Source organism: Erinaceus europaeus, chromosome 8 (assembly GCF_950295315.1).
Source record: "Erinaceus europaeus chromosome 8, mEriEur2.1, whole genome shotgun sequence".
NCBI lineage: Eukaryota > Metazoa > Chordata > Mammalia > Eulipotyphla > Erinaceidae > Erinaceus > Erinaceus europaeus.
Window position 1 is genome coordinate 75,718,123 of NC_080169.1, and position 27,585 is coordinate 75,745,707.

The 27,585-nt window shown below is 36.9% G+C and overlaps 1 protein-coding gene across 2 annotated transcripts in view; it reads right to left on the reverse strand.

Moving 5' to 3' along the window:
• Positions 1-27,585, reverse strand: part of COG5 (component of oligomeric golgi complex 5) — a 237,610-nt gene that overhangs the window by 75,737 nt on the left and 134,288 nt on the right. For both annotated transcript variants that reach the window (XM_007528314.3, XM_060196396.1), the window contains exons 8-12: positions 27,012-27,177; positions 18,682-18,794; positions 18,349-18,426; positions 11,336-11,417; positions 1,146-1,350 (exon numbers count right to left, since the gene is read on the reverse strand). In XM_007528314.3, coding sequence (XP_007528376.2) covers positions 1,146-1,350; positions 11,336-11,417; positions 18,349-18,426; positions 18,682-18,794; positions 27,012-27,177 — 644 coding nt within the window. The remainder of the gene's footprint in view (positions 1-1,145; positions 1,351-11,335; positions 11,418-18,348; positions 18,427-18,681; positions 18,795-27,011; positions 27,178-27,585) is intronic.

Below are 27,585 nucleotides of genomic sequence, written 5' to 3' on the forward strand. Positions count from 1 at the left end.
AAATATTTTTTTTAATTCATGATTTATTTAATAGAGACAGAGAAATTGAGAAGGAAGGGGAGGTAATGAGAGAGGCATCTGTAGCACTGATTCACCAGATGAGCTTTCCCCTGGAGGTGGGGATTAACTGAGGGGCTTGAATCTGGCTCTGTGCATTGTAACATGTGAACTCAAAACACCACCACTAAGAACCCATTAATTTTTTAAAAAATTATTAGCTTTATTTATTGAGTAGAGACAGATAAAAATTGAAAGGAATAGGGAGACAGACAGGGAGAAAAACAGAGAGACACCTGTAGCCCTGCTTCACCACTTGCAAAGCTTTCCCCTTGCAGATGGGGACTGGGGGCTTGTACCTGGGTCCTTGTGCACTGTAGTATGTGTGCTCAACCAAGTGCGCCACCACCTGGCCCCGAACCCATTGATTCTTAATCTCTATGGTTAGCACAATAAAGTATTTAAGAGAATAATGAATCTCAGTCTGTTATTCCAGTCTACTATTAGGGCCAATCAAAACTTCTAAATTCTACATTTTTTGCTTCTTACTACAGTGGATGTAATTCAACTATCGATTTTAAGTATGTAATAACAAAAATTGAAAGAGAAACATTTAAATAGCACTCATCATCTATCCAACACTTTTTCTAACAAGTAATTAAAACTCTTCCAGTTACCCGAGCCTATCTTGTCACAATAAATATTCTAGTTTGAAAGAAGTGCAAATGAAATCAAGTGATTTGATGCAGACAGAAATGTGATAATTACTTTTCAATTGAGAAGAAAAAGCCAACTATCACAGCATAAGACTTAAATTTTTCCTACAGTTCTTGAAAATGCCATTCTTTATTGAGCATTTATTTATTAACTTAGACAGATATATAGTTAGAGAGAGAGAGAATAAAAGAGACCACAGCACTGAAACTTCCTCAATGCAGTGGGGGCTGGACTTGAATCTGGGCCATGCACATGGCAAAGCAGCATACTATCTAGTAGTACATGCACTTAGCCAGGTGAGGCACCACCCCGCCTCTGAGCAGCAGACTACGTAAGTGAATTCACTGGCCCTATTTATCTACATATCAGAATGCAACAGAATGGAACCAAAACCTTAGTGTTAACAAAATAGTCCAATTAAGTAAACATACTCATAATCTGCCCTTTTTGATATGAATGTGTCTTGTGTACTATCTTCCATGTGCTGTAGGTCGACATAGAGATCTGTAGTTCCACTTGCAATAAACTTTCCGTGAATATTTTGGCTGTATTGTTGAAGACGCTTCCATAGATCATTATAAAGACGCAATAATTTAGGGTATTCTCCTTCGAATGCCTGCTTCAAAAATGTAGAAGCTGCGAAGCAAAAGAATAACATACATCAGATATGCAATAAAACATAGCAAGTAAATATTTACTTTGAATATGAAGATAACTAAAGTAGACTATGCCACAGAACCAACTAAATATGTCCAATAAGATTTTTAAAGAAGTTTTAATAATCTAAATACCCAATTTACTGTTTAAACAAATTTTTATTTTTTATTAGTGATTACAAGATACATGTCATATAAGGTAACAGGCATATAGTCCACATTACATTCACCATCAAAGTTAAACACCTAATTTACTTAATTAACTTTTTTTCTTAATTGACTTTTATATGCACCTAAAAAAGCAAAGTATGTATTATTTTTAACTGCCCCTAGAATATTTACCAAGATTAAAAAGAAAATCAGGGAGTCGGGTGGTAGTACAGCAGGTTAAGCACACGTGGCGCAAAGTGCAAGGACCAACATAAGGATCCCGGTTCGAGCCCCCGGCTCCCCACCTGCAGGGGAGTCACTTCACAGGCAGTGAAACAGGTCTGCAGGTGTTTGTCTTCCTCTCCCCCTCTCTATCTTTCCATCCTCTCTCCATTTCTCTCTGTCTTATCCAACAATGACAACATCAATAACAACAACAATAATAACTACAACGACAAGGGCAACAAGAAAGGGAAAATAAATAAGGATATAAAAAATTAAAAAAAAAGAAAACCAGAGGCATAAAACTAGTTTAAATAAGTGAAAGCTACAAGTCATACAAAGTAAGACTTTTAGTTAATTCAATTATTAATTTAAAGGCAGTGCAGGAAATGAATCCAGGGGCTGCTGCATGAATAATATTCCTGACCTACTTATCATAGTAAATATTTAGAGAAAGAGAGAGCAAGAGACAGAGAAAGGGGGAGAAAAGCACAGGGAGGGAGAGAAATCCAAGCACTCCTTGATCATCCATGAAGTTTCCCTAGTGCTGTCTATGGGGCTTCAGTGTGGTAATGTGGGTCTAACGCTTAAACCCAGGGTCTCATGCACAGTAAGTGGACACATTCAGTAAATGCATGTGTTCTATCAGTTCTCAAATCTTCTTACGATTAGAAATTAGTAACTGAAATCAAGAAATAGCTCATCACATCGATGAGCTATTTACTTACTTTATGTGTGAGACCCTTGCTTTGATTACCAGTATCATATGAAGGCACAATGGACTTTATTGCTGGGCTAGCGGGGAAGTGCCTCTTCCCGGGTGTGTACTCTCTGGGTTGGAGAGAACTCGACCAGAGCCAGCCTGAGCTGCTACTTGAGCAGCAACGCGAGGGAGATGATTCAGGAACCAAACACGTGGCGGCAAGGCAATGCAATATCTTTATTGATCAGAGAACCAAGGCTTTTAAAGGGCAGACCCAGAAGTGGCAAGCTAGAAACGGAAATGGCTAGGAAAAGGGCGGAGAAAGGCAAAAGAGGGATGAAAAGGTAGGAACTTCCTTAGCAACTGTTGTGAGGGTTTTAACTGGTAGGATTAATAATATCCTGTAGGCAGGGAGGGTCTTGAGGGTAGAAAGAAGATAGATCAAAGGAATGGAATGGGTGGGGATCTTTCAGGCAAAACAATGATTATGTAGCTAGGCCATAGTATCAGGAATGCAGGGTGGAGCAGGGGGAGCTGGATTAATGTTTTAAGGAATGCCAGGCTCCTGGAGGCAGAAAAATGCAGTGTGCTTTGTGATGCTCCTCACAATTTCCCGACATCTCCCCCTTTCTTTTTATCTAATGGCCATAGTATCAGGAATGTGGGGTGCTTTGTGAGGCAGGGAGTCTGATAAGATGGGCACACCTTTGGGGTTACTCCTGTCCCTCCTTGATCAACCACTTGGTAGAGAGAGAAACTGACAGGATAAACACACTCCTCAGGTCAAACCCTGCCAGGCTCTACCACATCCTCACAATTTCCTGACACTTTATTAAGAGAGCTCTAGAAGAGTGAAGAGCTATATTAGTACATATCTCTCTCTCTGTTAGTTTGTCTCTTCCTCTTTCCTTTTTCTCTCAAAGATACAGAATAGGAAAATTGAATTGGAGAGGTCACTCAATGGTATTGCACAAGACCCTTTTATTCATTACCTAGCACTACATTAAAAAAAAAAGTAGCAGGAGAATATTTAAATAATTTCCAGACATTTGGGACTAAAAAATATGCTTCCACATATAACATGTTGATGAAAAAAAAGGGTTTTTTTTTTTTAGAAACTATTGCTGACAGAATGAAAATTAAAATATATGAAAATTTCCTTGAAAGTCATACCAAAGCTTACTTAAGTTGACGTATATATGGAACCTAGATATAGACCAGGGCCCATGAGATAGTGCAGATGTGCACAGGTATACATAAGTGAGGGGAAAATATATACCTTAAAGTAAAAGTACGTAGTAGTATCCAGTGACTCAATAATTGCAGCAAGCAAGTAAAAAGACCCAAATAAGACAGCATAAGGTACTTAATCAAATATTTTCTACTATTTTACACCCCCCCATAAAATAACATTTTCTCAACTTAAAATAAATGGGATAGACAACTCTAAAAATAATAAATCAGGGAACAAAAAAGAAAAACACCAAGTGTAAAACTGTCTTCCTATAGCATGACCAGAAGGCAATCAGAAATTGTGACTGTCCTACTCTAGCCAACAATTTAACTACATTTTTTATCATTTATTAATTTTATGAGAGAAAAAGGAATGTTCAGTTATGACATATAACAATGCCAGGGATGAAAGTCCTCAGGCATGCAAGACCTGTGTACTAAGGCCAAGCTATTTTCCCAATCCCTAGCAGTTTAATTTTTAATTTAACTATTAACAACAATAATAAAAAAAACTTGGGGGTTGGGGGGAAGGTGTGCACTGGGTTAAACATACCTAGTACGAAGTGCCAAGGATCCCAGTTCAAGCCCCCAGCTCCCACCTGCAGGGGGGTTGCTTCACAAGTGGTGAAGCAGGTTTGCAGATGTTTATCTTTCTCATAATGATAAGTACAAGTTGCTAGTTATCTAGGTCATTTATCAGGTTTATATCTGCAGCAAGCAGCCTTGAGAGACATGGGTGACCTCTCCCTGAATACAAATAGCAAGCTTGTTTATTATTTAATACAAAGTCACTGATTCTCTGGACTGAGGAAAGAGCAAAATGATAATACACCAGAGTTACATGCCTAAGATCCCAGAGATCCTAGGTCAATCTCAGGGGCCAACATATGCCAGAACTGAGAAATTCTCTGGTATTTCTTTTTCTTTCATTTTATCTTCAAGACAGAAAGAGAAGTAGAGATAGATAAGAAGAAGGCGTAGGAGGGAGGGAGAAAGCAAGTCATAGATTCTCTAAAGTTAAAGTTTCTCACTTGCCAATATACCAATTCACAGTGCATATGGACCCATACTGTGTTTCCCCTTGAGAGCTGGCAGCATCCAGAGTCACTAATAAACATACTAATGCTCATGCTGACAAAATCTGTTTATCTGACCTACAAGTCTCCTGTGTTCTGATAATATTAAAACACTATGATAGTCATAGTTGTGTAAAACCTCAGGTCCTTCACAGTTCTAGAATTACTCTGATCTACATTATATTATATTATTATCTTATAAAAATCTGTTCTTTTTCTTCTTTATACTTATTACAATTTCTATCTTTGCTTAGAACTGCATGAAGACAAGAGTAAACCTGTATTCTTCAATGCACATCTCGTACCAAGCACAGTTTCTGAAATAGTAAAACTTAAGTAAACATTTCTTGACAGAATACATTTTTCTTTAATATGGACAGTATGCTCATTCTCTCTCTCTCTCTCTCTCACACACACACACACACACACACACACACACACTATAAATTCACTGTGGAGGATTTCAGACAGCCAAATTTTGACTATACAATCTCAGTAAATGTGATGAACTAATTGCAAATCATTTATTATGTATGTGTAGACATACACATGGTTTACACATTGGTACTAAATTATAGCTAAATAATACTTCAGTATCTTATATGTATGGTTGCATAATCTTCAATTTCTTTTTAGAAATTATGTATTTATTTGTGAAAGATAAAGAGAGAAAGAGGAAGAGGAAAAGGAGAAAATTTGATTTATAAATCCAGTAAAATTGTATCACACTTGCGCCTCCTTTTCTTTCCTACTGACAAGGGATAGCTTTCTGTATTTCTCACTCAAACTTACTACAGTAATATCCAGAAGATTGGTAAACACCAGAATCTGCTTTTTTTTATTTACCAGATTTACTAACCACCACCAGAGCCTAACTCTTCACATACTCCATGTTTAGGATTGAATTCTGATCCTCATGTCCATATCAGCTACTTATACAACTTGATACTTGACATTATTCGATATTTACAGAACACACTGCACACCTCAATGATATATATATAATAACACTAGTATAGTCATTTGGAATATAACTAAAATAGGCCTACTATCTACAAAATGGAGACCCCCAACTCTTCATCTGAACTATTCCAATCTTTAAGTTCATGATTAGTCAGCAATTTGTTTGAATTTATATGTTAACTCTTCTTTCAGTCACCAGGTTCCAGATGCTAACATAATGCCAACTGGATTTCCCTGGGCAGACGACCCCACCAATGTGTCCCTTAGCCCCGCTTCCCCAGAGGCCTGCCCCATTAGGGAATGAGAGACAGGCTGAGAGTATGGAATGACCTGTCAACGAACCATGTTCAACGTGGAAGCAATTACAGAAACCAGGCCTTCCACCTTTTGTACCCCATAATGTCCCTTGGTCCATACTCCCAGAGGGATAAAGAATAGGAAAGCTAATAGGGGAGGGGAGGGGATGGGATACGGAGTTCTGGTGGTGGGAATTGTGTGGAGTTGTACCCCTCTTATCCTATGGTTTTTGTCAGTGTTTCCTTTTTATAAATAAAAAAATAAAAAGAAAGAAATGTATAAATAGAGTATTCGAGGTTATTAGTTTCCAGTAACTCTGGTCTTTACTATTTAGACTATAACCTTGGGCAAAATGATGCTCTTTTTAAAAGGTTAATGCAGGTATGAACAAGAATCTAAAACTCATATTAACCAAATTTGTTACTATTAAAATAACACTATCATTTACAGGTCAATTTAATGTATGTATTTCTTGTTCTGGGAAAACAAACACATAGCTTCTGATTAAGGAATCTCTGATCTGATAAATGGATAAAGAAGTCGCAGTACATGTACTACAATGGAATGCTACTCAGGTGAAGAAATTTCTAAAACCATACCACCCTACAGGCACCTGATCTCACCAGCTGAAGAAGAGACCTTCCTTTGCTGCAATATGGATGGGTCTGGAGGGAATATTGGTAAATAAAATGTAAACTGATTCAACTCCTATAGAAAACAGTCTGGAGGTTCTTATGTACGCTAAAAGTGGATCTACCCTATGAGCAGTTCCTTTACTAGGGATCTTTCCAAAGAACACAAAAACACCTACTCAAAGAGATTTATGCATACCTATGGTCATAGCAACAGTTTGCAATAACTCATACCTGGAAACAATCCAATGTCCAAAGACAAATGAGTGGCTAGGAAAGTTGTGGTATATGGAATATTATTCAGCTGTTTAAAATGATGTCATTTCCTTTGTTTCAAGTTCTTGAGTAGAACTTGGAGGAATCATGTTAACTGAGATAAGCCAAAAAGAGAAGGACAAATACCAGATCATCTCATTTATAGGTGGGACTTAAACAAGGATAGAAAGCTAAAATACAAAATAAAACCTGCACTGTGTTTGGTGTACTGCAGCAAAGCAAAGGACTCTGAGGAAGGAAGGAAGAAAGGGTGAATGGGAGGGCATTAGGGTCATGGCACATAATAGTGAAAATGAATCTCAGCTGGAGATAAATAGTATTTAATTTTAAAAAGGATTATGAGTTAGAGGTTACAAGATTATAAGCTTATAGGGGATAGTCCCACCTCATTGCCCTCTCTCAAAAAAGTAATGTTCACTTTACTTTTTCTGTTGAGTTTAAACATGTATCCTAATCTAGCAGATTAGTAAAGAAATAATACCTGGATATTATAATAAGAAAAAGTGAAAACTTGGAAGTCATTTTTGAAAACAACCATAAAAATAAAAACAGCAAATTTCCCACAGAAGCTATTTTAAAGCTATTGTAACAAAGAAACGCCCCTTTACTTTTAAATTAAATAAATCCTAGATTATATTTTAGCATATTTAGCAGAACTTTTTTTTTTTTTTACTAAGCATGAACATTTATAGTCATAAAGAACATGTTCCTAACTAGGAAAATTCCCCTTTTGATATTTTCTGCCAAAATATTGTTTACTTAAGACAATCTGTTACATTGTGTATAATCTTCAACTCTACAGATGGTTACATTTCCTTAATATTGCCTATCTATAATTTTAAGAAGCACTACAGCACACTTCAGGGACTATATGTACTATATGAATGGCCGGTGTTTTACAAATACCTTACATTTGAGTTCTCTCAAAGTAATCTATTAAAGTAATAATGCTCTGAAGAGAAGTAAAATTATATTACTCTCAGAGGCCCAAAGGGGAATACATTGAGTAGTTAGAAAAAGGTCATGTTGCACATTTACATAGAAAACTTTCATGATTTTCCAACAGTCCAATATTTGCAAAATACACATCTGAAAAGGAACTTTGAATGCAGATGTCAGAATGATTTCTTAATACTAAATAATAAAAGAATATACAATAAAACTTTAAAAAATGAAATAGGGGTTGTAGAATCAGTACTTCTGACAAATAGATAATCAAAGAAGATATAAAGTTACATAGAACACAGATAAGCTTGTGTCTCTAGATGACTGGAAAGTTAAAACCAAAGTAAAAATACAGCAAACACCCATAAGAATACCTAGGTTAAGGGGGTCAGGCGGTGGCGCAGTGGGTTAAGCGCACGTGGCGCAAAGCGCAGGGACCGGCGTAAGAATCCCGGTTTGAGCCCCTGGCTCCCCACCTGCAGGGGAGTTGCTTCACGGGCGGTGAAGCAGGTCTGCAGGTGTCTATGGTGTCTATCTTTCTCTCCTCCTCTCTCTCTGTCTTCCCCTCCTCTCTCCATTTCTCTCTGTCCTATCCAACAACAAAGCAACGTCAACAATGGCAATAATAACCGCAACGAGGTTGCAACAACTAGGGTAACAAAAAGGGGGGAAAATGGCCTCCAGGAGCGGTGGATTCATGGTGCAGGCACCGAGCCCAGCAATAACCCTGGAGGGAAAAAAAAAAAAAAAAAAAGAATACCTAGGTTAAAATAATGCATACTATCAGAGAGTGTTAATAAGCAAAGGGAACTATATGTTGATGATAGAAATGAAAAATGGTATAATTATCTTTGAAAATAATTTGGCAGCTATTTATAAAGTTATACATATACTTACTGCATGATCAGAGAATTCTACTTTTATGCATTTAACCAAGAAAATGAAGACAAGTTTACATAAGACTCATATATAAATGGCTACAAGTTATTGATAAAAACCCCAAACCTGTCAAATAAGGAATTCTTCAAGTTTTGTATGTATTTCTGTAGTGGGCTACTAATCAGAATAAGAAGGAAATAAATTACTAATATATGCGACAATATTGGTAATTTTTAATGCTACAATGTTGGTAATTTTTTTAAGATACTACCATAGATCAAACTTAAGGTCCCACTCATGGGGGTCCACTGCTGTGATACCTAACAGCATAATATTTATTTGAGAGTGAGACATACCAATAGATGGGTTTAAAAAAGAAGAGAAAAGGGAGTCGGGCTGTAGCGCAGCGGGTTAAGCGCAGGTGGCGCAAAGCACAAGGACCGGCATAAGGATCCCGGTTCGAACCCCGGCTCCCCACCTGCAGGGGAGTCACTTCACAGGCGGTGAAGCAGGTCTGCAGGTGTCTATCTTTCTCTCCTCCTCTCTGTCTTCCCCTCCTCTCTCCATTTCTCTCTGTCCTATCCAACAACGACGACTACAACAATAAAACAACAAGGGCAACAAAAGGGAATAAATAAATAAAATAAAATATTTTAAAGAAAAAAAAAGAAGAAGAGAAAAAAAAGGAAAAGCAAAAAGAAAGAAAAGAAGCTATGACACACTTCACGTGGTTCTACTTTTTTTTTTTTTTAACAGAAACTACATGTGGGTGCACAGTGGATGGCAGTGCGGAGTGCTTCACGGGTAGTACTGTGGTGTCTCTTCTTTCTGTCTCTGTTGGAGCTATAAAGTATGCAAAAATGGGTTGGGGAAACTGTTCACTGCTATCACACATATGCAAGAATCTGACTTCACTTTCTGGTGACACATTGTTTATTTTTTTAAAATGTAAATTCCTGGGGGTCAGTTGGTAGCTCAGCAAGTTAAGCACACATGGCATGAAGCACAAGGACTGGCATAAGGATCCTCGTTCAAGCCCCAAGCTCCCCACCTGTAGGGGGGTAGCTTCACAAGCGGTGAAGTAGGTCTGCAGGTGTCTGTCTTTCTCTCTCTCTCTCTCTGTCTTCCCCTCCTCTCTTGATTTCTCTCTGGCTTATCCAACAACAACAATATCAATAACAATAATAATAACCACAACAACGATAAAACAACAAAAGCAACAAAAGGGGGGGGAGCCTCCAGGAGCAGTGGATTTGTGGTGGCAGGCACTGAGCTCCAGCAATAACCCTGGAGGCAAAAAAAAACCTAAAAAACTGTAAATACCTTACAGCCCTACAATACCACTCTTAAGTACTTATAGGAAGTATTGGGAAATTAAAGTAAAAGAAATTAGATACTCCTATGTTCACAGCAGTAGCACTATTCACAATAGCTAAAATATGGAAACAACCTAGTAACACTGATAGATGACTAGATAAAAGAAGCTGTGGGAGATATACTCAATAAGACACTACTCTGCCATTAAAAAGATGGTACTGTATTTTGGAGCAGAACAAACTGGATCAAGCTCAAGGTAATTATACTAAGTGAAGTAAGAAAGTAGGTGAAAGATAATGATAATATGGTTTTGTTCATTTCTGGAATATAAATAACTGATACAAGCTTGCAAAAGACAATAACCAAATTAACTCTTAGATTGTATAAAACTATGCTGATCAATAAGGACACTGCCTGATTCCTTTTCAATTTGAGCATTAACCAGCGAATTTACAGATCCTAGATATAGGTTAGGGTACATGGTACTGCGTACATGTGTTCCTGTCTCCATAACTTAGAGGCAATTCTATCCTTTAATGTAAATGTGCTTAATGGTCCTCTGTGATTAGACTTAGACCTAATAAGGTTGGCAACCTAGTAAAATGGCCTAAACAGGGCACCATAAATTATTCTATCAAATATTTGCTACTAAGCCATAGACAGCCTATGCTACTTCACTTTTCTCAGGTACTCTATTCAACCAAATATAGAAGAGATAGTAAATAAAATTTATTCTTCTGTTTATTTTTTTGTTTTATTTTTAGTGATTTAATAAACTTCATTTTTTTAATCTGTTCCAACAAGGCATCAACATTATTGTCACTACTTGCCAATCTTTAGAAGAAATACTGTATAAAACTGGCCAAGAGATATTCTGACAAAATACATATATCAAGTAAAGGACAACTGTCCTCAAAACAGCATTACAATTATCACATAAAGAAATACAAAACACTTGAGGTTAATTTAGACCCCAGCAAAAACCTACATCTATTTCTACCCTAAATCAAGGCCAGACTTTGTAAATCTAATACTGGCTTGGATATAACTACTGACCTTCAAGTCTTTAACACCTGATAGAAAGTATAAGCTTATTACACAGAAAAGGAGCTACAAAAACTGGCAAAGTGCCAAGAGACTGGCTCACTTACTGATGGCCACTGTGGCCAATTCTAGGCCACCTAACCATCTACAGAGCAAAATTTCTTGAAATTAAATTTTATAGTAACTATAAACTCTGATATGAATTTGCAAAATAAATAACATACTTACAATTCGTTGCCTTATGGAACTGAGATGAAAGTGCTTGAGTAACTGAATTCCAAAAAGTATATAAAATTTCAGGTTTTCCATCCTGAAGGCCAAAAAAGGGGGATGCATTGATTTTTTTTAAAAGTATAATGAATAAAATATTACATTTAAAATGTATTAAAAACATATGAAATTTTCTAAGACATCTACCAAGCAATTAAATTATTTGGTAACTAAGTAAAATTGCATAAATAATTTCTCATGTTAACATCACCATCTTAACTTTAGTACTTATTTTAGCTGTGTAAGTTGGCCAACTTGGTTCATCATTAATTATGTTTAGTTTATACTACTTAATATAAACTTACTTCCCCATTGTGAAATGGAAACTCTAGCTATATTGTAGGATTTTTCCTGATTATTAAACTTCATGAAAGTAAAGGCATGAGACAGTTGCCAACATAATAAATCTTCACCAAAGGTTCATTTATATTATTATTACTATATTACTATTACCATCAGCAGCTTTTAATATACAAAAGGCAATTTATGAGTTCCTAACAAATGACAGACAAAGCACACTTAGATCTAGAATGACTACTATAACCATTATAGTAGTATAGAAAAGGACAACCTGAAATATAGTTTGTTGTTTTTTTATGTTTTCTTTCTTTTTTAAATATTTATGTATTTAGTATTTATTCATTTATTTATTTTCCCTTTTGTTGCCCTTGTTTTTATATTGTTGTAGTTATTATTGTCGTTGTTACTGATGTCGTTGCTGGATAGGACAGAGAAAAATGGAGAGAGGAGGGGAAGACAGAGAGGGGAAGAGAAAGACAGGCACCAGCAACCTGCTTCACCACCTGTGAAGCTACCCTCCCACCCCCGCAGGTGGGAAGCTGGGAGCTCAAACCGGGATCCTTACATTGGTCCCTGTGCTCTGCGCCACGTGTGCATGGGGTCTGCCCGACTCCCAGTTCATTGTTTTTAATCACACATACTACCAATATTATGATTAGTGTGATAATTTCCTGGGGGCTTTGAAAGCATACTTTAGAAAGTATCAAAAAGATAAAATAAATACTAATTTTAGTATTTTTTTCTTAAAAATAACTTTAAGCTATTATAGTTAGGTACTTAAGTACTAATACTATAATAGGGAATCAGAGTCCCATAAATTTTACCAGGCACTTTTTTTTCTTGATTTATTTTCCTTTTTGTTGCCCTTGTTTTATTGTTGTTGTTACCGATGTCGTCTTGTTGGATAAGACAGAGAGAAATGGAGAGAGGAGGGTGTTGGTATGCTTATAAATTCTGCTTATAAGACCTTCTGTTTTGATCATCACATTAGGTTTGCTTGTATTACTTTAGATGTGGTCTATTTACATAATCACTGTTTTACCTGGGTCCCACCCTGCCTGCAGGGTATTGGTTTAATCCCCATTGGTTAGATGAAAGCTTTCTATGTTCTGTTCTAGCTCTTTTTTTGCTGCGCCCCCTCTCCTAGTCATTTCCTTTCCCTTGCCACTTCCAGTGAAGAGATGCATAAAAGGCCATGTATCTGATTAATAAAAGAGATACTGCTTCCCAGCTCAGCCATGAGTCCCTGGTCATCTGTCTCCCGCCCGAGAAGCTAGCCCAGCAGGAGGGGAAGACAGAGAGGGGGAGAGAAAAATACACACCTGCAGACCTGCTTTACCACATGTGAAACGACTCCCCTGCAGGTGGGGAGCCAGGGGCTTGAACTGGAATCCTTACACAGGTCCTTGCACTTTGTACCAAGTGCACTTAACCTCTGTGCTACCGCCCAACTTCCTACCAGGCACTTTTTAGAGAGACAGAGACAGACAGACAGACACACACACACACATACAGAGAGAGAGACAGAGAGAGAGAGAGAGATTGAAATTGACTATAGCGCCAAAACTTCATTCAATATGGTGAGGACTGAGCTCAAACCTAGGTTGTACAAATGGCAAAGCAGTGCAATATAAAACTGAGTTATTTTAAAGGCTCCTCAAGTACTTTTTTTCCCTTAAAAAGCAACTTAAAAATTGTTATTATCATTATTTATTGATTGGATCGAGACACCCAAATATTGAGAGGAATGGGGCGGACAGAGAGGGAGAGAGAGGGACACCTGTAGACCCACTTCACCATTCATGAAGCTTCCCACCTGCAGGTGGGGACAGGGGGCTTGAAACTGGGTCCTTAAGCATTGTAACGTGTGCTCAACCAGGTATGCCACCACCTGGCCCCTAAAAAGCATTTTGATGGGAGGAGTTTAGTGGTTTACAGTTCCTGGCTACAGTGTCTCACCCATTTCATGTGGTTCAACTTATCAGTACAACTCTCATTTTGAACATGCAAATATAGTCACTGTCATAAAGAAAGGATTAAGAAAGCCATCATTAATTCTGCTTTAGGTTTTATTTGTAACAAAATGAATTCTAAGTTTCAGGGTTATACATTAAAAAGTTTACCAATTAAAATGACTAATTCTAATGTTTATGCTTATGCACTTTTATTTTCACTGCAATTTTGTTTCTTTTTAAATGCATTCACACTGAATGCAATCAAGTTACTGTTAATTTCTATATAACCACCAGAAAATAGGTTCATTCCCAAGCTTGCAGTAGTGAATTTATCTTGTTAGTAACATAATCAGAAGACAATGACTAATGGTAACCATGTTTTAATAATAAGGTCAGCATATATTATGTGTTACAATATTGCAGGGAGTTGCTGAGGTTTCATGCATGCAGGATGTTACAAAAAAAAAGTGTTTTTTCCCCCCACTAGAGACAGACGAAAGGCAGAGATAAACAGAAGCAGAGATTCCACAGCACTCCACTCATGAAGTTCTACTACTCATGAAGCTTCCTCTGGTTTCATGCATGATCCCCTTATATGGTAACAGGGGCTTGAACCTAGGCCCTCCCACAAGGTAAAAATTTATGTTTTTTGAAAATATATATACAACACAATGTTCAGAGCTATACTAGTCTCAATAGTCAAAACATGAATCAATCTAAATGCTCTTCAACAAATGACCATATAAGAAGTTGAGGGATATATATGATTTATGTGTCTAAGGGAAAAATGAACTGGAAAACCAACTGGCTCCTGGATCATGCCAAAGTGTGCTCTCCACTGGGTGAGTCTTCTCCTTGCCCCAGAAAAATCTTCTGATATTATGCTTTCTTAAATAATTTAGAATGTTTTGTACTGTAGAGAGAGCACCCTTAAGAATGTCTGGTCCTGTGGTCCGGGAGGTGGCGCAGTGATAAAGCTTTGGACTCTCAAGCATGAGATCCCGAGTTTGATCCCCGGCAGCACATGTGCCAGAGTGATGTCTGGTTCTTTCTCTCTCCCTCTGTCTTTCTCATAAATAAATAAAATTTAAAAAAAAAAAAAAAGAATGTCTGGTCCTCAGGGTGGGCCGTAGTGCACTGGGTTAAGCACACATGGCAAGAATGTCTGGTCTTCATACTAACAAAACAAGAATCTTCTAACCATTACAAATGAGAATATTTATTAATAATCTGCCTTAGAAATTTCACAAACTTAATGAAATGTAGTGTTAATGTTTTTATCTTTTTTTTTCACCAGGGCTTCACTGGTTAGGACTTTTTTTTGACAGAAAGATAAAGATAGGTAAGTAGATAGAGAAAGGAGAAAGACACCAGAGTATCAATGTTTCCAGCAATGTGGGAGGAGTATGGCTCCAATCTGGGCCACAGGCATAGCAAACCAGACACGTTCTCAGGTAAGATAATCTTCCAGGTCCTCTATTTTTTTTTTAAATAAAATGAAGGTCCTCCACTCTGTCTTCCCCTCCTGTCTCCATTTCTCTCTGTCCTATCCAACAACGACAACAACAATAATAACTACAACAATAAAACAACAAGGGCAACAAAAGGGAATAAATAAATAAAATAAATATTTAAAAAAAGGCAAGTCATAGGATATGTACTGTTATAAAAAAAAATGAAAGTACTACAGCGAAATTAGTTAAACATTTTATCATATCAAAATGATGGGGTATTCTAAAATTTTTCTGAGTCTTCAGTGTTATTATCAAATTAGTTGGTTTATCTAAAAGAGTAAAAAAAAACATTCTTTTTCATAATTTAAAACTCTCACTAGTAGTATAGCAGCTTGAAATGCTGAACACATTCCAAATTTAGCCTAATGCATCCTACACACATGATTACAGGAGTCTGTTCGATGATAAAAAATTGCTAGCTTAGCAAATGAAAGTCTCATATCTATACTCCCACATAGAGCTAAACTGACTTAATCCCCCAGATGAGGATCTACAACCTATTTTCCACTATGTTGATCCTGAATAATTTGTCAATAATTTGCTACACACACTTTTAAAACAAACTGTTCTATCTAGTATGTATGATTATGTACTGATACTACTGCTTGTAATTGGCATTAAATGGTTCTAAAATTGAACTTTTGATGTCCATTAAATAGGCCTACATTCTAATTTTAAATGAAATAATTTGAAATTTACAATAAAATATAATATAGAAAGAAATAAAACGATTCCACATTAAATGTAATCAAGTGCATATAACCAGTGGGTATAAATGTACTTTGTGATTATAGTTTAAACAAAAAATAAAGAAATTTTAATAGTGGGCCAGAACATTCATCAAATTAAACAGAAGCAGAATTGGTTTTTAATTAAGAAAAAGCTTTCAGTGGCATGTGAAGTGGCTCAGAAGGAAGAGCACAGTCTTCGTTTTTTGTTTGCTTGTTTGTTTGTTTTTGCCTCCAGGGTTATCCTGGGGCTCGGTGCCCAAAACTACAAATCCACTGCTGCTGGAGGTTATTTTTCCCATTTTGTTTTCCTTCCTGTGGTTGTTATTGTTATTGTTCTTATAGCTGTTGTTGGATAGGACAGAGAGAAACCCAGAGAAGAGGAGAAGAGAGAGGAGGAGAGAAAGACACCTGCAGACCTGCTTCACTGCTTGCAAAGCAACATCCCTGCAGGTTTTGGAGCTGTTTGCTCAAACGGGGTTCCTTATGCCTGTCCTTGCGCTTTGCACCATGTGTGTTTAACCCGCTGCACTACCACCCAGCCCCCAAAGAGCACATTCTTTGCATGCACAATGGGATCCTAGGTTCAGTTCTGATGCTGCATATCTCATAGCAGTGCTCTGGTCTCTCTCTACTTTCCTTCCTTCCCTCTGTCTCTCAAAGTAAAAATTTTTAAATAAAAGAGCTTTGGGTCCAGGTGGTGGTGCACTTGGTTAAGTACTTACATTACAGTGTGCAAAGACCCAAGTTTGAAGCCCTGTTCCCCATCTTCAGAGGGAAAGCTTCATGAGTGGTGAAGCAGGGCTGCAGGTGTCTGTTTCTCTCCGTCTCCCCCTCCCTTACCAACTTCTATCTTTGTCTAGCCAATAAAAAATAAATAAATAAGTTTAAAAAATGAAAGAAGCAATCAGGCTTACTTCTGCATTTAAAATATTTATCAAAGCTTGTGTTTCTCTTCATCCCAATGCCCACTTCCATTACAGAGAGAGGGGAGAGCAATAGAGAATGAGAGAAACCTGCAGCACGACACCACCGATTGTAAGCTTCCTTGCCTACATAGCACGGACCTGGGGCTTGAACCAGGGTCTTCACACAGAGCAATATGTGCATTCTACCAGCTGTACCACCACTGTGCCCCTCTTTTAAAGAAACAGAAAATATGCCGGGAGTTGGTGGTACACAGCGAGTTAAGTGCATGTGTCGCAAAACGCAAGGACCAGAGTAAGGATCCCAGTTTGAGCCCCTGGCTCCCCACCTGCAGGGGAGTCACTTCACAAGCAGTGAAGCAGGTCTGCAGGTGTCTATCTTTCTCTCCCTCTGTCTGTCTTCCCCTCTTCTCTCCATTTCTATCTGTCCTATCCAACAATGGCAACAACAATAATAACTACAACAGGGGCAACAAAAGGGAATAAATAAATAAAATTAAAAAAAAAAGAAAATATGCCAAAAATATGCCAATGGTTGAAATAAAACAAATGACCGTAAAAAGAAAGATAATGTTTCTTTAAAACTACTGGGTCAGTCAGTATATGCAAATTACCATGAAAACCAGTCTTTTGGAGACTCCAGGCCAACCATGAGGATAGAAAAAAACCAAACAAAGCCATGAGACTACATCAAACCGAAAATCTTCTGCACAACAAAAGGAACCATCATGAAAACAAGAACATTCTACTGAATGGAAAAAGATGTTTATATTCCATACCTAAAACAAGCTCATAACCAAAATACATGAAGAACTCACAAAACAGCAACAAAAATCCAATCAACTCTATAAAAAAGTGGGTGGAGGATATAAACAGATCATTATCAAATAAGAGATTCAAGTGCCTGACAGACCTATAAAAATGCTCAATGTTACCGATTATATGACCTGGCAAACCATGCTCCCTAATACAACTACAATACTACTAATCCCACTTCTATCACTGACTTAAGTCTTCCTCTGTCATCAGGCACTGAGTCCCTAATGCCTCTCCACTTCCTCTTGGCTCCATCCCCCTCCCCCAGGTCCATGGATCTACTGCAAGAAGCCAAAACTATTGTAAGTTTCATCCTGTATTTTCATTTTCCTTATCACTTTCTTTCATTTCTACCTACCAGTGAGGTCATTCAGTATTTGTGCTTCTCCTTTTGCTTATCTGACTTAACACAATTGCTTCATGTACCATGCAAGATGTAGCAAAATAGACGATTTCATCATAGTAGCACTTTTAAAAACACATAAATCATTTATATGACAAGAATGGGAAATAGTTTATACATTTCAGAAATTATTCAATAGAAAGTGTTCTGCTAGAACCTATTCAACATATGTACTTATACAAATATTAACAATGTTATGATTGTCTAGAAATACACTTCTTTTTAGCTATCTAACATATAACTACTCTGAAAAGTAGGAACGCTATAATGGTATTTAATATCTTCCTGCATTTTTCAATGAAGAGTCAAAAAATTAAATTTAAACATACCTTGACTATTTCTTCAATGAAGCAAACATGAGAAACAGGATCCCTTTTCTTGGCTAATATTTTTTGGAGATGTTGAACCTAAAATGAGATAGAAGGAGAATGTATTTAACTGGGTATTTTCATAAGAAACAAATATCAAATTTAGACATTGGAAACACCAAAGGAAAGAAAATGGCATTTGGCATAGCCATTAATATACCTTTTAATCAGCAAATGGAGGCATTCTGAATGCTCATACATTAAAAAAAAAAAAATCTGTCCTTGGCCAAATAACTTACAATAAATAAAAATAAAATCATAATTAATTTTCTTTTCATGCTCTTAAGTATTTACCTGTCCACAAACTGCACAAATATGATCCATAAGTTTTTCCATATTGGTCCAAAGAGAAGCACGGAAAGCTGCAGTATTTCCTGGGGTTGGCATAGTAGATCGTCCAGGTCCCCCTGTTTGTGTGTGACAAAAGATATGAAAAACTACGACTTTCTATCACAATAATATGCATGTGATTATAAAAGCATATGGAAGCTAAAACATGAAACATCCCTTCTTTTTTTATATATATATTTTATTTACTTATTCCCTTTTGTTGCCCTTGTTGTTTTATTGTTGTAGTTATTATTGTTGTTGTCGTTGTTGGATAGGACAGAGAGAAATGGAGAGAGGAGGGGAAGACAGAGAGGAGGAGAGAAAGATAGACACCTGCAGACCTGCTTCACCGCCTGTGAAGTGACTCCCCTGCAGGTGGGGAGCCGGGGTTCGAACCGGGATCCTTAAGTCGGTCCTTGTGCTTTGCGCCACCTGCGCTTAACCCGCTGCGCTACAGCCCAACTCCCAAAACATCCCTTCTCCAGAAATCAGTTCATGATATATTTAAAGTCTCTTTCTGTGTCACAACACCTCTTAATCATTTTCCATTTGAGTAAGTAGTACTCATCTTAGGTTAAAGCTTCCCTAAGCAGCTGTGTTTCCCTCCTCTCCTCTCCCGGGTCAACTAGGAATACCAAAGGAGATCATCTGGGACTGCAAGAAGACAGGACTAGAACGACTTCAGGAACCCAGAAATCACCAGTGATTACAAATACCTGTGGCTCGAGGACAGTGAGGAGCCTAGAGAGAGATTAAGTGGCTGGTAACAGACCGACAATTTATCAGTTGAGACAACACCTCCAGTCTGTTTCACCAACAAAAAGAGAGCTGAAGGGAGGAAAGGACTCCCCTAAGACTCACCAAATACAACTCTGTGTCTCCATGGGTTCTGCCTTCAGAAGCTGAAGTAGCAGGGGGGACACCAGGGAACAGAGAACTAACCAGGAAACTCTGGAAAAGATCTATACCTTGGAGGCCTAGCTGTGGGGCTGTGAGAGTCTCGCATAACCACTGGATTATCTCTGCCCCACCCTGCTTTATCTCTTGGTCAGGAGTGAGGGATTAAACCATGAAGCTTAAATGCTCTTATAGTTTAAAAGCTCTCAGGCTTCCATAGCATACAGGGAAGAAAAAGAACAAAAGACACATTTAAGCTACTGTGCTCCAATTCAGGGATTAAAATAATATTGAAACAACTATCAATTTCCATGACTGTGAACCCTTTAAGTACCTTACTTAGACACAAGTCAATCCAGGGAAGAGTGATCAGTAATTTGAAAAGTACTGAGAAAGGAATCTTATAACATATTATATAAAATGGTTAAACCAACAATAAGAAATATTGGAGAAATGAATCAGGACAAGAGTCCAGCTAAAAGTCTCCCAAAGGCTGATGCACAAAATAATGAGGTCAACATGCAAACACTAGTTAAGGAAATAATCACAGGACTCAGTAAATAAAGAGTTTGAGAGAATTGTCATAAGAAATTCAGAAACAACAAGTGAGACCCTATAGGGAAACAATAATTATCTGAAGGTTATTAGAGAGCTCAAAGCTGAAATAGCTGAGCTAAGAACACAAGCAGCTGAACAAGCTAAAACAGTATCAGAACAGGATAACAAAATAGATGAGCTCCAGAAAACAACAGAGGGGAGAGAGAAAAGAATCAATGAGGGTGAAGACAGAATTAGCAAGATCGAGGACGGATTAGAGACAACTAAAAAAGAAGTAAGAGATCTCAAAAAGAGATTAAGAGATACTGAAAACAACAACAGAGACCTATGGGATGACTTCAAGAGAAATAATATACACATTATTGGCTTACCAGAGGAAGAAAGAGAAGGAGGGGAAGAAAGCATTCTTCAGGATATAATAGCTGAGAACTTCTCTAGTCTAGAGAACATAAAAGACATAAAGGTTCGAGAAACCCAGAGGGTCCCAAACAGAATTAACCCAGATTTAAAGACACCAAGACACATCCTATTTAGAATGGAAAGGAATAAGGATAAAGAAAGGATCCTGAAGGCTGCAAGAGAAAAACAAAGAGTCTCCTACAGAGGAAAAACTATAAGATTAGCAGAAGACTTGTCCACACAAACACTATAGGCCAGAAGAGAATGGACAGATATCTATCAAGTGCTCAATGAGAAAGGCTTTCAACCAAGAATACTGTCTCCTGCTAGACTGTCATTCAGAGTAGATGGAGGCATCAAAATCTTCTCAGACAAGCTACAGTTGGAAGAATCAAATATCACCAAGCCTACCCTGAAAGAAGTTCTGAAAGGTATCCTATAAATAGTCAGATAACCATAAATATGCCATCTATCAGAAAACTCTAAAAATCTACAAGAATGGAGTTAAAATATCTTCAATCTTTGATATCAATAAATGTCAATGGCCTGAATTCACCTACTAAAAGGCACAGAGTAGGAAGATGGATCAGAAAACACAACGCAACAATATGCTATCTACAAGAAACCCACCTAACTCAACAAGACAAACAGAGACTCAAAGTGAAAGGATGGAAAACTATCATACAAGCCAATGGCCCACAAGAAAGGGCAGGAACAGCTATTCTCATATCTGACACAATAGAATTTAAAATAAATAAAAGTAAAAAGATAGGGCTGGACATTAATGCTCAGAGGATTAGCCACTCAAGAGGACATAACAATTATTAACATCTAGCCACCCAATGAGAACACAGCTAAATAAATAAATAAATAAAGAGCTACAGCAATAAATTAACAGCAATACAGTCAACACCCCACTCTCTCAACACAAGAGATCATCTAGACAGAATATCAATAAAGACACAAGGGAGCTAAATGAGGAGATAGATAAACTAGAACTATTGGACATTTTTATGTTGGGTTGTGTCTCAGGAGAGAGAAGAGACCAGGAACTCATGGCAGAGAGGGAACGAAAATTTTTATTCATGCAGATGTCCCAAAGTCAGGTATGAGCACAGTAGGTTTAGGCCACATGGAGCTAGCAAAATGGCCGCCTACCACTATGCACGCCAGCCCTTCTCCAGGTTGGGATGTGGAAGAGAAAGAGAGTGAAACCAGAACAGCAGTGGGCTTTATAGGGTAAAAACCGGAAGTGGCAAGTCAGAAACTGAAATGGCTAGGAAAGGGGGTGGAGAGAGGCAAAAGGCATGCTGGGAAGGTGGAAGTGTCCTTAGCAACCTTTGCAATGGCTTTAGCTGAATTAGCAATACCCTGAGGGGATAACATGGCGGGTATCTTTCAGGCAAAACAATGATTATGTAATAGACCATAGTGTCAGCAATGGAGCATGGAGCACAGTGGGGGGGCTGGCCTGACATTTTCAGAGTCATTCACCCCAAGAAACTGGAATATACATTTCACTCAAGTCCACATGGGTCATTCTCAAGGATAGACCATATGTTAGGACACAAAGACAGCATAGCAACTTCAAGAGCATTGAAATCATCCCAAGATCTTCTCAGACCACAGTGGAATTCAACTAACACTTAACAATCAACAAAAGATTAGTAACAATCACAAAATGTGGAATCTCAACAGTACACTACTTAACAAATACTGGGTCAAAGAGGAAATCAAGGAAGAAATCAAAATGTTTCGAGAGTCCAATGAAAATAAAGACACAAGCTATCAAAATATTTGGAATACAGCTAAGTAGCACTGAGAATGAAGTTAATAGTCATACAAGCACACATCAGGAAACAAGAAAAAGCACAAATAAACAGCCTGATTGCACATCTTAAAGACCTAGAAGAAGAACAATGGAACCCTAAAGCAACCAGAAGGACAGAAATCACTAAAGTTAGGGCAGAAATCAGTAACATTGAAAGTAAGAAAACAATACAAAAGATCAATGAAAGTAAATGCTGGTTCTTCAAAAGCATGAACAAAATTGACAAACCTTTAGCTAGACTCACAAAATAAAAAAGGGAGAAGACCAAAATAAATTGGATCGTAAATGAAAGAGGAGATATCACAACAGACACGACAGAAATTCAATATATCATGTGTGGCTTCTATGAACAACTATAGGCCAGCAAGCTAGAGAACATGGAAGAAATGGTCAATTTCCTAGATATTTGCAAACTACCAAAATTAAATAAAGAGGAACTAGATAATATGAATAGGCCCATCACTGCTAATGAAATTGAAACAGTTATCAAAAATCTTCCCCAAAATAAAAGTCCTGGACCAGATGGTTTTACAAATGAATTCTACAACACTTTCTAGGAAGAGTTAATACCTCTACTTTTAAAAGACTTCCAGAAGACTGAAGACACTGGAATACTCCCTGCCAGCTTCTATGAAGCCAACATAACTCGGATACCAAAAACAGACAGGGACACAACCAAAAAAGAAAACTACAGACCAATGTCTCTGATGAACATAGATGATAAAATATTGAACAAAATTCTAGCCAGCCAGATACAGCAGTATATTTAAAAGACTGTTCATCATGACCAAATGGGATTTATCCCAGGGATGCAAGGTTGATTTAATATATGTAAATCAATCAATGTGATCCACCACATCAATAAAAGCAAGACCAAAAACCACACAGTCATAGCCATAGATGCAGAGAAGAATGAAACTGAACCACTATATTTCACCAAATGCAAAAGTAAATTCTAAGTGGATCAAGGACTTGGATGTTAGACCAGAAACTATCAGATATTTAGTGGAAAATATCGGCAGACCTCTTTTCTGCATACATTTTTAAAGACATCTTCAATGAAACTTACAATTAAGTTTTAAGATCAGGAACTTAACTTTAAATCTACCAATGCAACATTTAAAAAAATTAATAGTGAATATTTTAAAAGATAATAAATAATACTTAATGCCTCTGCATTAAATTATAGTATCCACTCATTAACAGATAATACCAAGGCTTTAAAACTCTTTATTCTTTGAACTATCAGGGAGTACATTAGGAATGACAGCATGTGAATAACTGTATTCATCAACCCCTCTCATTCTTAATAAGAGGGAATAAGATTAAATTGCTCTTAGAAATTTATACATTAATGTGATCAAACTTTCTGAGAATAATTGCTGAGAAAAGCTGAGAGAAAAATCTCCTTTGGCTATTACTTTTCAAAGCTCCCCTTATGGGATACTTTTAATGCCAGTCTATTCAGAGTCTGTTAACCTTAAAAATTCCTTTAAAATGTAAAATTCTTTTTATCTCTTTTTACCTTGAGCAATCTATTCAGAGTGGCATATATCCTATGTTATCTAAGATGGTGATTATATAGTAAATATAAAATATCAACCAATGGATCCAAAATCTGTTATTAGCTATGTATCAGGCGGTATCATTAATTGTACATACATTATTTCATGTATTTTGTATGACAGTTCTATCATTATTTCATGTATTTTGTATGACAGTTCTATCATGATTAGAAAACATCTTCAGCAGAAAAATGGGAAGGATAAAAATCAGAGGCAATAAATCTTAACATCTTGGGAATTTATTATGTTTTAGTCTGAGGAAATAAAGTGGAATAGTTGAGCTAAAAAGAAAAAGAGAGTTAAGATTAATTTATTTGTCTTTAGGCAGAAGGTTGTATGTGATGGGAAGGAGACATAAAAGGCAAAATGGGTCTTCCAGAGGCGTGGCTATACAGTGGAGGCTTTTTCAGATCATGCTCATTATAAACTAGAAAATAAATAAATAAATAATAGGGAGTCGGGAGGGAGTGTAGAGGGTTAAGTGCACATGGCACAAAGCACAAGGATCAGCTTAAGGATACTGGTTCAAGCCCCCGGGTCCCCACCAGCAGAGGAGTTGTTTCACAGGCGGTGAAGCAGGTCTGAAATGTCTTATCTTTCTTTCTCTCAGCTTCTCTGTCTTCCCCTCCTCTCTCCATTTCTCTGTCCTATCTAACAACAATGACATCACTAACAATAACAATAATAACCACAACAACAATAATAAACAAGGACAACAAAAGGGAAAATAAATATAAATTAAAAATAAATAAATAAATAAAAATAAATCACTTGAAAACTCAACAAATTACAACCAGGATTTCTCCAGAAACTCACTAAGCCACAGCCACCAAGTTGTGGATGCTACTATGAGAAGTGGGGACATACACACACACACACACACACACACACACACACACACACACACACACACACACACGTGACATTTAGAAGTAGTAGGTGTGACTTAAAAAGGAAAAGAAGGCAGGACCATAGAAAACACGGGCAATTATGTGTAAATATAGGTAGATAGTTATAGCTAGTTACAGAAATAACTCAGCCCATATCTTAGAGATCTTGGGAGAACTCATGCAGTTTCCAATGGAGAGAACTGGGACACAGAATTCTGGCGGTGGGAAATGTGTGTGGAATTATACCTGTTATCTCATAATTTTGTAAATCAACATTATATCAACCTTTAGGTTCATAATTAGTCAACAATTTGTTTGGATTTATATGGTAACTCTTTTTTCAGCCACTAGGTTCCAGATGCTACCATGATGCCAACCGGACTTCCCTGGGCAGACGACCCATCAATGTGTCCTGGAGCCCCACTTCCCCAGAGCCCTACCCCACTAGGGAAAGAGAGAGATAAGCTGGGAGTATGGATTGACCTGTCAACACCCATGTTCAGTGCGGAAGCAGTTACAGAAGCCAGACTTTGCACCATCTGCATCCCACAATGACCTTGAGTCCAAACTCTCAGAGGGTTAAAAAATAGGAAACTTATAAAGGGAAGGGATGGGATATGGAGTTCTGGTGGTGGGAACTGTGTGGAGTTGTACCCTCTTATCCTATGGTTTTGTCGGTGTTTCCTTTTTATAAATAAAAAATAATAATAATAAAAGAATAGAAAAGCTATCAGGGGAGGGGATGGGATACAGAGTTCTGGTGGTGGGAATTGTGTGGAGTTGTACCTCTCTTATCCTATAGTTTTTGTCAGTGTTTCCTTTTTATAAATAAAAAGTTAAAAAAATTAAAGGCAAAATGGATACAATACGGCAAAAAAAAAAGCAGGGGGTGGGGATGTTGACGTTCTAGAGTGATGGGATCTAACACAAAAGCAGAGTTTTTGGTATTTGTTCATCAATATTACAGGAGAAAAAGAAAGACTATAAGAAAATAAATGTAAAAATGAGGTTGCTGACATATGTGGGGGACCACACACAAAATGTGGTTTTATATACAACACATATAAACATTATATATAGTCCTATATATGTAGTATGATGTGTATATACATTATCATAAACATACACTGGATGATACATTCATCCACACATATGCACACAAGTTATAGGCTGACAGGAAAAGGATTGCAGACTAGACTAGTCATCTAATCCCACTTCTCCTCACCTACCTTTCTTAAGTTTTCTTAAGCCTTTACCATAGTTGTAATGTTGCCAAATGTTTTAAGAATGTGTCTCTACAGTTAGTCATTACTCTTTCTAAATACCAGAAGTATATATGTGTAAATATGTATATATATATATATATATATATATATATATATATATATTCACCCAAACCCCAGAATCTGTAGTAATTCCTTCTCTATCATCTCACTGAAAAAAATAATCTTTACTACAGAAAACCAAATTTCTCAAAAAAAAAAAAAAAAAATAGCTAAGCAAAGTAATCTATGTTCGAATTACCAGTGTTAATAACTTGGTAATATAATTTGTCCTTTTCTTTGCTAAGTATGTATATTGTCAAAAACAGAATCAGACACACATACTGTTATGTAACCTGCTCTGTCCATTTAAGAATACGTTGTGCACATTTTCCAAAATCATTATTTAGTCTAGTTTTATTTGTTTTTCTATTGTATGACTGAACGCTAACTTATTTAACTCTCTACTGGACATTTTGACTATTTACATCTTTTAACAGTTATAGATAACACTACATTGAAAAAGAAAAACCCAAATTACTGCACTTCCCTAAAAAAATTTTTTTTATCTCAATAAGAAGTTCACGCAAGAATAAAGATTTTGAGAGGGAAAATATGTTCCCCTTCTTCCTTTGCATCTGTTTCCTCTGAACTAAATGATGCCAATTTTTAGGTTTTATCCAGAAGTCCTGAATATACCAATTGGCTGGCTAAACTCACTGATTGGACAAAAAAGTTATAAATAAGTTCTAAAACATAATTTCTCTTCTCATTTTCTATCTACTAAAAAATGAGTCATTTGATTGCTTTGGAACTTGAGTGTTCACATACTATTCAAAGGACTTCTTAGTTATAAATAAATAAAGAAGCTAAATATAAATTACATCCATACCTCTCACAGCTGACTGTGAAGGCTGAGTCAAGACTTTGATGTCTAATGCACTGTTGATACTTTCTTCTACAGCAGCACAATATCCATCCATGACATTGGTAATAGTTTCCTTCAAAGTTCCAAGATTATGGAAAACTTGAAGCGCTGTCCCGACTTGGGTGGGATTCTTTAAAAAAGTAGGAATGGAAATAGATATAAATAGGGAAACAGATTTACATCTGTCAATATAAATCTACAATTTTAAAGGGCTCTTGAACAGTTACTACCACACTTTAAAATTATGACAGATAGGAACAAAGGCAATGCAACTGGAAAATAATTATTCTTAGTCATTATTTAAAGAAAGACAAAATTAAATCCTGTCTCTATTAACCCTGTACCCCTTTCACAATTGATCTTTTAAGGCATAGTAGCAATTCCTCTGGAGAGATCCATGCTGGAACTAGCAACCTCTTTTCATTTGTTTAGAAACAATTAAATTCTGCAGAGGTAATTGAGAGAAAGGTCATGCACACTACCACTACTTACCTTATTCTTCCCATTCATAATAAATATGAATATAAATATATAAACA